The following is a 13921-nucleotide window of genomic DNA, read 5'->3' as shown; positions in this document are numbered from 1 at the left end:
AAGACATTTTCACCCTGTTTAATTTAGAAACATTATATGCATAACGATAAGTCATTCATATGGAATTGTTACATAAGTCAATACAGTTAACTGTATTGTGTGTTTTGTTCACAATCACAAAACGCTTAAACTGTAGTTTTAAGTCCTTTATCAAAGAATAATAAAGTAGCCGGACTGAAGCTGTACAGAGACCCTGGGCTTCACAACGACAAGAAACATGAATCTAAAGGGAAAGGTTTAGATAAAAATAACTCCTTCAGGAAAAGGATTTAACAAGTGGGAACGTTCATGCCGCTTTTATTTTTATCCTTTAAACGGAGGCACTTTTCACCACTTTCCATGTGCACTTGCTAATACATACATGCCATTATTTAAATAAAAATGAATATTTGTACACTAATGGGCCTGGATGAGTCACTGCTGAGCGGGTGGTCAGCAAATCCTATTCAAGCTAAATTAACAAGCGGTGGCAAGCGGTTGCATGAGGACGCTCAGGCATACAGAGGCTGGTAGCCGCTCCTCTGGCTGCCGGTTTTGCAGGCGATCACACAAACGCTCAGCATCCCGAAGAACTGCAACAGAAAGCAAAAGGCGATCAGTCTCAGGCCCACGAAATGGATTTCTTATCATCACGTGTGCTCGTGGAATCGTTTATAGATATTTGAAGAGATGATTCTGCATGTTAGACATGCAGTGCCAGGTATGGAGAGCCATGCATTTAGAAGGTAAATACGAACACACAACCGATGGCACCGATTCGAGGTGCCGCTCGCTGCATTGAGATTACTGGGACTGGGAATCAAAGTAAACTGGATGTTACCTTGATGATGGCGAAGCCCAGAATGACCAGCATGGCGTAACCCAACACACCCTGTAGGAGGCGTTCCAGCTTCACCTCACAGCCCTAAAAAGCACAACAACATCGGTTTGAAGCGTAGCTCTGATGCCGTAGTGGTGATTTTTTTTTAGACTTTATATTTTAAAGTCTCAAAGGCGTTAATAATAATAAATAATAAATAAATCCGGTTTCAACGTCTCAGTTGGAGAAGGAGATAAAAGCTTTTCTAAAGTAATACCAAATGAACAGCTCAGCGCACGTACACACAGTGTTTATGTCAAACAGAGGGACGCGCGTGCTCCCGTATTGATCACCTGGGTGTTAAGCTGGTCCGGTTGGTCCAGCCTGCGCGTGCACACCGTGCTGTTTTTACAGCAGGACGCAGGTACCGTGTTGTTGTGGCTGCTGAACCAGCTGGTGTTGGACCAGCTGGTGTAATTCATGACGCCACAGCACTGCAACTGCACGAACACAGAGTGGGGACAGACAGGAGTGAATATAGAACTAAAAAGAAACCAAATAAGGCTAAAAGAGATAAGCAAACACATCAGAAGATGTTAAAGTTATTTGGGGGATTTGTCAATTTGGGGTATTTTCAATATTGCTTTCAATATTCTCTTAGCATCATGATGTTCTTTTAGCACGTACTGTGATATTTAAATGCAGAACCAGCGAGTAACAAAACAAATACATCACCCACTAAATAAACTGTGCACTGCGTTTTAGTATTTTTAGCGTCCTAAAAGGGAGAACGATACTGTAAAGTGAAAGCACGAGAGCAGGAAATGAAAGCATGCGAGGAGAGAACGTAAGCCCAAGAAGTCTAACAGAGTACCGAGAAACCAAAGCTATTTATAGACAGAAGAATACGACACCGACCTGAACCTGCAGGTAGTCGACAGCGTCGGTCTCAGCTCCCTGCCCGTCATACTTCACAAAGACGTCGTTCATTGAGCGCTCCAGGTCGGCCTTTATCTGCACACCCGTGAGAACAGAGACACAATGTAGCCAGTTGTAAAATGTGCCAAAGCAGATGTTTTAACATTGGACTTCCAGCCAGTCAATCTTAGGTGTGCACAAGATACCAGCCTACAGGGTGGTGTCTATGAAGTGGAGTTACTTGAGGGACTTTACTGCTGTCAGTGATGGATATAAAGTACATCCGGGGGAAAATTGATTTCTATAGGCGGATTACCATTATGCATGACAGACCTTTTTTTCTTTTTCATTACGTCTTAAGTTTTGGAAATTTGAAATGGAAGGCTTTGATTTGTACTGAATCGTAATGCCGGTTTCAAGTAGATTTAAAATGACTAAGTGGGCTTCGAGAAGAGATTCGGTGAATGAGGCCCAGACAAGGCGTACGTGCGACTCACCTTTCCTTGGTAGATGAAGCCAAACACCAGAGCAGCCACTTCCGCTGCAAACATCCCCATGATGATCAGAAAGAACTGCAGCGAGAGGAGGGGAAGATAAAATAAAACTGAAAAAAGGACAAACAACAGCTCACGAGCACTCAAAACACACTTACGAAGCTGAGCCCGACTTTGGACTCCCGCAGCGTGGCGCAGCATCCCACCAGACCGAAAATGAACATCACCACGCTGATGCCAATGATGATCGCCGCCGGGACCAAGGTGTATTTGTCCTGAATGAAACTTTCGAAGGAGTCATAGCTCCTGATCACGTAGGCACCGACGTAGGCCAAAGCAGCTCCCGCCACCTGCCGGGAGGGAGGAACAGCATACGTTACACACCGAGGTGTCAACATTTTAAAATAGGTTTATGGTGAGAATTAACATTGAACACACGCTTTTTTCAATATGCATTTTTCTGCTTAATCTTTACATTTAACAAAGTAAAGCCTGTTCATATAACTGAAGGAGAGTAGTCACATTGTCTGGGCTTTGATGAAGCACAAAGAGTTTTGTTCTCCCAATATTATCTGGTGTGATTCCACGTGATGAACACAGGGTGCGAAGGTCGCTGATGCCCCTTCAGATATGAAAAGCATCGAGTTATGCTTTTCATTCTTCAGCAGCGTGCTCACCAATCACAAGACTGCGTGTCGGTTGGCGAGTTTTGTGCGCACACCGATTCCTGCTTTCATTGTATAATGATTCACTTCTAAAAAAAAAAAAAAAAAGTCTCTCGAAGGTTAAAGCTACACAAGTAACTTCAAGTAAAGAGACGACTGTTAAGATAAATACTTCTATTGTGTTCTTATCAGCAGTGCTCATGACTTCACTTTTTAATACTTAAACAAGTCAAAGGAGAAAAAAAAAGTAAAAAAAACTACATAAATAACACAATTAAATTATATTATACTAGAACTGTTTGGGTTAAATATCCTATTCAGCTAGAATATGTTGGGAGGTAAATCGGCAAGATGGACGGAAAATATGTGATCAAAAACACCACATGTCCTGCCCTTCATGAGTCTCTGGATTGGCGTCATCTCCGGGATCACTTCCCCTTTAGCGGGACGCGGGTAACGGATTGTGTACTTGTCTTTGTTCCCGTTTGTGTGTGTGTTTTATGTGTGACCTTATAATCATTCATCCTCCACTTCAGCCCCATGACTCACTTCTTTTAATCACTCCCTGGTCACGGGATCCCTGTGGGGGTTTTTCACTCTACACCCCCTCCACAACTCACCTCTAATCTTTCCAGAAATTCTGATCCTGTGCCTAAGAGGCGGCACAAAGAGGCTTACACATCATACGGCGCCCATGAACGGCGCCATTCCTCTGTGGAATGTGATAAACCTCTGAGGCGATGTCCCCCCCCCCCCCTGGGATTTTTAGCGAGACCTTGCATGAAAGATGTACCAGTATTGTATCAGAGACCAAATTCAAGGGGGGGGGGGGGGGGGGGGGTTTAGTCAAACTTGGAGAGAAAGCAGAAAATGATATTCATGCTTATGTGCTTCCAAGCCTTCATAATAGGTTGACCTTTGAACTTGCGATCCTTGCCTTAAATTACCTAAATTTGAATAGAAACAAGGGCGTTTTTTTTTACATTTTCTTTACACAATCACATCAAAGAAAAACAATGTAGTTGTTGGAGCTTTTAAACACATTTTTGCCATTGTCTGAAACTTCAGAATGTGAAATAAATGTTTAGAGGGGCTTGAACATTGATAAGTGGCATGCCATGATTTAGTAAGGATGGGAGGGAATATTTGTATGTTTTGTTTGAATTTAAAAAAAAACAATTTCTCAACAAGTCTCTCCAAAAGCCAAATTACAGATAGCCTTGTTCATACCGTGTGCTTGTTTGTAGACCGGCACTATTGCTTGATGTCATTGATACAGTAAGAAACTCTAGAAAATGAGGCCAAAAACGATCCAATGGCGTACGGGTTAGACTCTCGGCCTTGGATCCCAAACATGGATTTAGCTTGTTTCAGAATAACAGGCTGCATTTCTGAGCCGTTTGACGAAACAATGCAGGCGCGTTAGAAGCTCAGACATATTTGATTGAGAAAACAAATGAGGCGCCTCCATACTTTGTTTGTGTGACACGATGTTGTTGCAAAAACAAGAAAAGACCCCTGTCAATATACCGATTCCAAGCGAGTCGAGTACAGATTGGAGTGTAGGCTGACATGGAGGAAGTGTACAGTGTAAGTGGGGCAGCTCCATGTTTCACGCACAGTTCTCCCTCCAATCAAATTACACAGACATCAACCTCAGAGGGGAAGGAAAGTTTAAAGTTCCTTTCAAACCCGTTTCCTCTGACTGGGCTGTTGCCAACTGGAGAGAGAGGTGGTGAATTGGCTGATATGCGCAAACAAAAACACACACACACACACACACAGACACACACACACAGTCCAGCTTAGCCAATGAGTCAGAGTTCAGGCCTGATAACAGCTAAATCCAGTTAGTCATGTTCATCTTAGCCTTTAACGAACCATTTGACCATTTTTAAAAAATGATTATTTTAAAACGCAGATCTGGAATAAATCACGACTTAGTCCGAATGAGGAAGTGTGATTGAGTGATAAGAACCGCCAGCAGCCACCGGCGGGCCAAGATGTTTATTGGGTCATAACGTGGACTACTAACCCGCGCCGACTACGCACTACAGACAAATAGCGACAAGCCGCAAGGATTAAAAGAAAAGGAGAAAACCCGAGCACCTGCAGGTGGAGGAATAACGCCGCGCCTTACCCAAAAGACCAAGCTGAGGAAGAGGAGGACGGTCTTGGATGTGAAGATCCCGCAGTCCATGTTGCGTGCCGGAGACGAAGAGGTCGAAGAGGGGAGCAGCGAGCAGCACTCGGTTCTCGGATGAAGCAGCTGCTTCCCTTGCTGTCTCTGGTCACAAGTTTCCTGCCTCCGCCTGGGTGCAGCAACTGTGTGATCACATGGTCACATGCTTCGGAGAGGAGATGTAACAGAGCAGGTCCGACAACACCCCCCCACCCACCCGCACCCGCACACACACACACACACACACACACACACTCATCGCATCATGCACACACCACTTCCTCCGAGGGGAGGGGAAACAGTCCCACACACACACACAGGCGTGCAATCATTTCGATTGAAACAAGTATGAAAGGCCTTTTGACTTGTGCAGTTATTTGATTGTGCTTCAGCCCCGGAACTTTTTATGAAAACACCTTGAAATACATTTATTGTGCTCCAGGATTCCTTTCGATTTAAAACGCATTCACTTTTTTGGTAAGTGAAAACAATTGTACTACAATCCTGTGGGATTTTATTAAGGTCATACTGCAGGAATTGTGAACTTTTTATTAATTAATTTACGTCTTCATGGTCTCACTGGTAGATCATCAGGATTTAATCCACAGCCTCACTTTGTACTTCTCAAACCATAACAGCAGGAAATGTTGGGAATTGTTTGGAGACAACAAAAAAACAAGAATCTAGCAATTCTAGTAACTTTTTGCACAAGAAACGTTTTGATTAAAATATGGGGACAACTATGGAAGCACATTTCCGCCACAACGAAAAAAAGAAGGGTTAGAAAGTCAAAGCGAGACGTTGTTAAAACTCGAACGATACCTCTCTGTGACCGTAGTGACGTCAACAACCAGCTGCAAGGAGCTTGCGCATGCGCATATCTTAAGTCATAATTTCGACTTTCTTAAGTCATTATTTCCAATAATAATATAAAAAATGTTGTGTGGCGGAAATGGGTTTCCATAGACAACACTACAGTCAGAACTAAATCTGTTAAAACTTTATTAAAAGGCATTCTTCCACCTTCTGTTCAAGTTCCCTTTTGAGATAATTATACCTTTATATGGCTGCACTAGCCTCTGGTCAAATGTCTAGAAATTCTAAAGCTAAACACCTTAATCTACAGAAAACTCCACTTGGATATTTGGGTAACTTTAAACCATCTAAACGCACAACTGCGTTTGTTGTTGAAATTGTAGTCACTCTGTTGCAAAGTGTCCTGTGTGTGAGTATGTGACCGGTAGGAGGCGCTATCAGTGCGCCACACAAGGCAGGACTACGTTTCCAATCTCCTCCTTCCTCGTACACATTTGTGCGTGCGCGCACACACTTAGAAAATAAGAAAGTATACAAAATGTGAAACTTATTCTAGCTGATTTCCAACTCACACTCCACACAGTCCGTCTACAGTAATATCTCTTTAGAATAACTTATAATACTGTTTTTTTTTTTTTATCTCACATTTCAAATACACCTGTCGTTTCATGGGTTTATTTTTGTTCACTTTTGAGTCTGTAAGGTAACTGTGCTTTTTTGCCCTTTTGTGCATGAATTTATTTAACAAAATCTACTGTGATAAAGCAGATTTTTGAGGTATTATTTCAGAAATGAAACATATTACACGCCTCAAATGACATTTCACAGCTGCCAGCATGTAATTACACAAAAGCATTTTTTAATTTAGTACATCAATACAAAATTACCTAGAGACAGATACAGTCAAGGCAATTCTTATCATGTACCTTTTATAATGACGTCCCAGAAGTTTCCAATAATCCATCTGGAGAAAACATCTGGAGACTTCACCACGTTGGAGCTGGAGGAGAAGCGCACTGAGGAGGCGCGACTCATTCCCCACGGTTCTCATCAGGGCGTTATAAAGCGTGACCTTATCAACGAGGGCAAGCAGAGACAGCACTCTGTCCTCCTCTGTCCGTGGAGCCACCCTCTCTCTCTCTCTCTCTCTCCCTCGCGCCCCGAGGCCTTACAGCGCTATAGTTACCACCATGTCTTCTGCGGCGAGGGTTTCACTCCCCCCGGCCCCCGCCAAAGCTCCCAGGAAGAGAGCCGAGCCCCAGAAGAGGAAATCGGGTCCCACAGTGTCCGAGCTGATACTGAAGGCCGCGTCCGCGTCCCCGGAGCGCGGCAGCGTGTCCCTGGCGGCCCTGAAGAAGGCTTTGAAGGCCGGAGGATACGACGTGGTGACGAACAAAGCCAGAATTCTCACCGCCATCAAACGCCTGGTGGCAAGTGAGTCCCTTGTCCAAACCAAGGGCACCGGAGCCGCCGGCTCCTTCAGGCTGAACAAGAAGCCCTCTACTCCTCGGAAGACTGCGCTGAAGAAGAAGAAGAAGAAGCCGAAGGCAAAAAGGGTCAATATGACCAGCCCGAGGAAAACAGCTGGAGATGATGCTACTCCAGCTGCCAAGAAGTCCCCCAAGAAAAGAAGCAAGTCAAAGAGTCCTGCCAAGAGTCCTAAAAGGGCCAAGCGCAGGACCGCTAAGTCTACCAGGACCAGAGCTGCTGCTGCTGCTGCCAAGAAGTAACAACTCTTAACAAACCTTGGATGCACCTAAACGCCTTGTGGTTTGCGTTTTAATGCCGCTAAAGAGTGCACCAAATTCTGCCAATATTTGCCAAGAACTTCAGCGGGCTTTTACAAATGCATTTCCTCCAAATTTGGAAACACTGAGCTTGCAGTTTTTATGATGTTCAATTTTGTTCTACTTTGGTCTGTACAGAACGGAATTGCAATTGATTCGATATAATAAACATATATACATTTACTTTTACGTGTCCCTGTGATTTTAGCTCACTTTCAAATAAGAAATAATATTCAACATAGTGTCCGTAGAATTTTAAATATTCATGTCTTTGTGCAAGAACGGTCCGTTGTACACAAAACCTAATGGAGTCTCTACTGACGTCAGCTGTGCCTGAATCTCCTGATTAAGTGCATTATTTACGACCAAAATATGAGCCTGTGATTCAGCACCACTGACGTCTCTGGAAAAAAAAGATATGAACCCTGGGTGATTGTCCATGACGTGTTCTGCTCACAATAATAAACTACACAACCAGCTGTGCGTCTGTCAATATAACACACAATGTTATGTATTCGACTTGTAAATGTACGGCTCTCTGTTCCGTATGGAACAGCGATTAAAGGAATCGAATGGGTTTTTCCCCCCTGGATTGGCGCTTTTACGCACCGTTATGCATAACAACACTACGCGCTATGTGAAACACGAATAATGTTAAATAGTGAAATGTGTGGGCGTGGTATGTAACAGTAACGCTCCCATTATTGGCCCGATCAGTCAAATTATTAATCAACGGAACACCGGGGACCAGATCATAAAACTGTTAATGCTGCAAATTATCACCGACAACAGGGGGGCTTGATGGGCGTGACCAGCTGGGTTCGCTGAGGTCCTTCTTATCTCAGGCACACATAAAAACATGCCAGGAATGCTCCTTTTCGGACTGTTTAAGTTGATCATAGAATTCCCTCTGTGAGCTTTGCCTTTTTTCTCCCCTAAGAGCTCCTTCTGACCTTCACCCCCTCGGTCTGCTGCTTCCTGCAGCTTTCCTCTCCATCTGAAAGCTCTTTGTGAAAACTCTCTTCTTTATCTGTGAACATTTTTCAGTTCAATGTTTTTTTTTTTAGCCAGCTGCTTTTGGAGTCGGGCCTTGAGAGTGTCACATCTTCGATGGCTCTACGTCAGAGTTGACTGTGTCTCATGGAGCAAGGCCAAGGTTTCCAAGTGAGCGTTATAGAGCTCTTCAAGCTTGCCGACCTCCTCCGTGCTCTTCACCACTAGCTGCCTCCCACTCACCAATAGACAACACTCTCTCCTTCACAGTGCTAAGGCTCTGATGGAGAGAGATGATCACGATCTTCAGACTACTTCAGACTGAGTCATGGTTTTATCTCAGAGAGCTGATGCCCTTTTCATCTCAGTTAAACCTTTTGGTGGGGCCTTACGTTTTTTTTTCTTCTTCCAGTGACACACAGGTTCCTCTGCATGATCTGTCCCTCACTTGTCGACCAGCAGTTCTCAATATTTTTGTACTTTATCATTGTGATTTTTTTCCTGATTACATATCTTGCTTTTTTTTGCCCTGTGAAAAATACATGTAAACCATGTTCATATCAGAGTGATGTGCTTTTGTTTGACATGTTTTATCCAGTCACCCACTCATAGGATCAATCTGACAAAGTGAGACATGACTTTAAACAACATCCACATTATCTCATGATAGGGAGCACAACATCATCATACATTCAATCTAATCAATTTTAGTTGTCGAAGCCAACAACACAAGCACATTGAAAAACAATAGCATACCTGTCCATGAGTGCAGCGTATGGATAAAATATGTGAAGTTTGAGAAGGTTTGACCATCGTACCCCGCTGGCTCAGCTCTGCTGGTATTAAAAAGAGTGATACTTTTAACGTATGAGTCAATATATATATATGAATAATCCACTTATGCTGAAGTATTGTCCAGTATATCAGTTGTCGTATGGCTTCGCGTTGCCATCTACTGGCCACAGTCAGTCATCATCAAATCGCTGGAGAATCAGCCGCAGTCGGGGCCCCCGTCGGATGGTGTTGTGCCGATTTGTGTCACCCGGCGGAGACTCGCATGCTCTTCAGCGCAAAGCGGAAGGCGAAGGCTACCAGACAAGGTCCTATTTTCTACTTACACAAAGTTTTTAAAGACAATACAAAATGCATCTCTTGTGAGGCCCGCAAATGGTGATAAGACCCAACGCTCTGTGCAATGGTTTCTTGACTTATTTTTATGTTTTTGAGATTTCCTTCAGATAGGAACTTATTTCAGATGAGGTATACAGTGTTTTTATACACACGATATACTACACGATATTATGCATCCTGGCCTCACGAGAGCAGTATTGATTCACTGGCCTTTAAAAGCACTTATGTGTGCAGCTATTTGGGCCTTTCAAAGGCACGTGTCAGTTTGTAGTAATTGGTAAAAATTGATGTCGATGTAACTTGATCAAGAGCGATCAAAATCCATTTTACTGCTTTTAAAAATGGCATCTCTTATAAATGAGTTATGGTATTTTCTGTAATTTAGTCACTTGAACGATGGAAATAAGACAAGAATCAGCTTCTTTCTGCTTACTTAGATCCTGGAAACTTGAATGCAAATGCAGGCTAGATTGTGAGGTGTTGAATCGCTGTCACACACTCATGTGATTGTTCCCACAAAAACAAAACACGCAACAACTTCCTGTTAAATCTATCTCGCTTTCAAATCTGCTTTCAGTTCCCTTTGAACAGAGACATTAACAGAAAATCTTTGTTTTACAATAAACCAGGGCCCCGTGACAGGGAAATGCATCTGAACAATTAGACAACACAAATCAGAGCAAAAAAACAGTGGTAATAACTAATCACAGGTTTTATTGTATTGCCTTTACAACGTTATACAGTTACTGTCCTCCAATAGAAAATCAAGCTACGTCATAATTAAGGAAGTATTCAAGTTAAATCAAATTTGGTCCGAATGAGTTTTTGTTTGTAAGTACACTCATTTACATGTTTCGGTAAAAAAAAAAAAGCAGACCTAAAAATGAAAGTAAAATCTCATCCTCCCCCACTGGTATCTCTAGGTGCAGTTGGTCATATGATAAACCGAGAGGAGGAGCGTGTTCATGCCTCATAGTCGTTGGTCTCAGCCCTCTCAGACACAGTCACCATGAAGGGAGCAGTGACCCTCCCGGCCCTCTTGCTCCTCCACGTCTGCTCTGCGGTTCCTATCAGCCGCCCCACCAACTGGCTCAGGCAATGCCGTGCCTCCACCAACCTCTCCATCCCAGCACTGGAGGTGCTACCGGGCGGAGGCTGGGACAACCTGCGCAACGTGGACACGGGTCGAGTCATGAACCTCAGCTACTTCCAGTGCCAGACCACCGAGGACGGCCTCTACCTCATCCCAGATGAGGTGTTCGTCATCCCCCAAAAGGAGACGGGTGTGGAGACGAGCTCGGAGATAATCAGCTCCTGGCTGGAGCAGAAAAGCTCTACATCCAACTCCATAAATGCGGAAGTGTCCTTCCTCTCGATGCTGAATGGCAAATTTTCAAAAGAGAACCAGAGGATGAAAACCCATCAGGTCAAGGACTCTTCAACTACAGCCAGAGTGCAAGTAAGAAAGGATATGAATCCCGCAGATATATTGTTTAAATATATGTAATTATATAGATAAATATGTCAGTTGTATGTAAAATGTACTATTCTACAGTGGATTGCTTTGATGAATAGTATTTTTTTTTGTCTGTGGCTAAACAAATGTATAGATGTCGCAGTAAAGACTAAATAAAAACAATGTCAATTATTTTTAGTAATATGTACTTCATATTTTTCTTCAAAAGGTTCGTAACTTCATCTATTCAGTCAAGGCTTATCCAGACTTCACTCTTGACACACGCTTCGCCCAGCAAGCCAAAGAGATAGCCGATGCCATTGAAAACAACCAAACAAGGAACGTAGACTATCTGGCAGAGAAGATGGTGCTGGACTACGGAACCCATGTCATCACCAGTGTCGACGCTGGGGCCAGTTTGGTGGAGGAAGACTACCTGCGCTCTTCATACGTGTCGGACGGCGTGTCAGAGGGCTCCACCATTAAGTCACAAGCAGGCTTAAACTTTTTTGACAAACTCAAGTTTGACATAAGCAGTCAAAATGCCCAACAGAGCTCATCCCTCCAAACATATCAGTCCAACATCCAGTACTCCATTATCCAAAGCCAGGGAGGAACGCCTTTCTATCCGGGAATCACTCTGCAGAAGTGGCAGGAAAGTACCAAGAACAACCTGGTGGCAATTGATAGGTCAGGATTTCCCCTGCAGTACTTTTTAAACACCAAGACCCTCCCTGAGCTGCCGCGGCCTACGGTTGGCAAAGTGGCCGTCGCGGTGAGTCAGGCCGTGGAGCGCTACTACAAGGTCAACACGCGGCCCGGATGCGTCGACGTGAACTCGAAGAACTTCAACTTCCAAGCCAACATCGATGACGCATCCTGCCAGGGCCCCGCTACAAACCTCAGTTTTGGTGGCGTGTACCAAGAGTGTACTCATGTCAGCTCAGACGCGGGTCCGCTGTGTGACGTCCTGGCCCAGAAGAACCCTGGAACAGGGGACTTTTCCTGTAGTCTGCCTTACGCTGCCAGTTTACTGAGATCGGAGTTGAGGCAGCAGGGTTACACTTCCTACGATTGCCACAACGAACGGTATCGGTGTGGCTTTTTGGGCCTTTCACATTGCAATAGGCGGGTTTGTCAGGACAACTACCACGTCCGCTCTGCTCGCATCAACACCTTCTGGTGCTCCGTAAGCGGAAAGGCCCCAGACAACTCAGGGTACCTGTTCGGAGGCATATACGGCCCAGCCCTCCTGAACCCCGTCACCAACGCAAAGCGCTGTCCCCCGGGCTTCACTGCAGAAAGGTTTCTCTCGGATGGCCTGGTGATCTGTGTGAGTAAGGACTACGAAATTGGCAGCAGATACTCAGTGGCATTTGGAGGCCTCTTCAGTTGTCAGTCAAACAACCCGCTGGCAGAAAATCAACGGCGCTGCCCCCCCGAGTTCAGTCAGCACCTCGCCGCAGTGAGCGACGGCTGCGAAGTTCTTTACTGTGTCAAGTCGGGGCTGTTCACAGGGGGGCAGCTGCTTCCGGTCCACCTGCCACCGTTTACCAAACCTCCACTCGTCACCATGCAAGCCTTGAATACGGTTATGGTCATGACCGAGGGAGATATGAGCTGGATCAGAGTGGGGGAGACCAAGGCGTGGAAATTGGCCAAACCAGAGGAAATCGAGCAAATGATGTGGAAGCTTAACCCAGAATTGAGTCCGATGTCTAGTGGTGAAAAGGCCGGGGTGGCTTTTGGGGTGATGGGCATGATGGCGCTGGTGGTCTTTGTGGCAGTGGTTCTGGTGAAGAGAAGGAGGAGGGTGTCTGCTTTTGGGACAGCTAGGGGCTACGGGGCATTACAGGACGAGGCCGACTGTGTTGAAGGGGAACGACAGCACGATGAGGCTTGAGATAACATCCACTTTGGGGATGGCTGCTTGGGCTCCTCAGTTGGTTTGCAACCCAGCACATATGTTTATTTTTTTCAGTACTTCACAAATAACTACGCGTCTGATTTTCCTCTGACCTTATTTTGGAAAGTCCAAGCCTTCTTTGAATAATTAACCATAAGAGATAGAGGAACTAGTGTGATGGGTTCAGATCTGAACTTCCTTATTCACATCCTGTCATGCAAATTTATCAATAGTGAAATTCAAATCAAATTCATCATACAGTACAACTTAAATCAGTTGTACTTTGCATTAATTAGCCATATACTTTTGCAATGCTTATTAAAACCAATCTAGTTCACGTTTTGATAACTGCCATTAAATATAGTTTCAACACATTTATTGGGAGACAATCTTTTCCTGATATCTTTATGTGTACTTTTTAGCTCAAACAAATGTGACTCCAAAGACATCTGCCTTTGAAAGGCTACAAATAGCTGCACGCACAAGTGCTTTCCAAGGCCAGTGAATCAATACTGCCCTCATGAGGCCAGGATGCATAATGTCATGCAGTAGAAAACATTGTTTACCCCATCTGGAAACCTGCATGCGTTGTCTGACCTGTACTTTTTGTTCGAATTATATTTTACAGATAGATAGATAAAAGATGCGTTAGATGAATAATTTTCTATATTTTGCATTTCATGCTGTTAAAAATAAAAAGGATTTCTAAATGTATGTAAATTGAACTCTTTGCACTGCACTTAACTACCAATTAAAGTGGTCTCCAAACAACTC

The 13921-nt window shown here is 44.2% G+C and overlaps 3 protein-coding genes across 3 annotated transcripts; 2 read left to right on the top strand and 1 right to left on the bottom strand.

Moving 5' to 3' along the window:
• Nucleotides 1-6911, bottom strand: tspan36 (tetraspanin 36). The gene is made up of 8 exons (XM_037481905.2): nucleotides 6801-6911; nucleotides 5017-5201; nucleotides 2370-2561; nucleotides 2215-2289; nucleotides 1718-1813; nucleotides 1153-1299; nucleotides 821-904; nucleotides 1-572 (listed from the first exon to the last, which is right to left on the bottom strand). The coding sequence occupies exons 1-8, from the start codon at nucleotides 6907-6909 to the stop codon at nucleotides 492-494; spliced, it is 969 nt and encodes a 322-aa protein (XP_037337802.2). The 5' UTR covers nucleotides 6910-6911; the 3' UTR covers nucleotides 1-491.
• LOC119224688 (histone H1-like) lies at nucleotides 6872-7845 on the top strand. Its single transcript, XM_037481906.2, has one exon. The coding sequence runs from the start codon at nucleotides 7065-7067 to the stop codon at nucleotides 7602-7604; it is 540 nt and encodes a 179-aa protein (XP_037337803.2). The 5' UTR covers nucleotides 6872-7064; the 3' UTR covers nucleotides 7605-7845.
• A 2875-nt stretch (nucleotides 7846-10720) lies between these two features.
• Nucleotides 10721-13918, top strand: mpeg1.1 (macrophage expressed 1, tandem duplicate 1). The gene is made up of 2 exons (XM_037481902.2): nucleotides 10721-11244; nucleotides 11471-13918. Exons 1-2 carry the CDS (start codon nucleotides 10795-10797, stop codon nucleotides 13142-13144), a joined length of 2124 nt encoding a protein of 707 aa, XP_037337799.2. The 5' UTR covers nucleotides 10721-10794; the 3' UTR covers nucleotides 13145-13918.
• The last annotated feature ends 3 nt before the right edge of the window (nucleotides 13919-13921 follow it).

The sequence above is a fragment of the Pungitius pungitius genome, chromosome 5 (genome assembly GCF_949316345.1).
Source record: "Pungitius pungitius chromosome 5, fPunPun2.1, whole genome shotgun sequence".
Lineage (NCBI taxonomy): Eukaryota > Metazoa > Chordata > Actinopteri > Perciformes > Gasterosteidae > Pungitius > Pungitius pungitius.
This window is presented reverse-complemented; position numbering and strand designations above follow the sequence as displayed.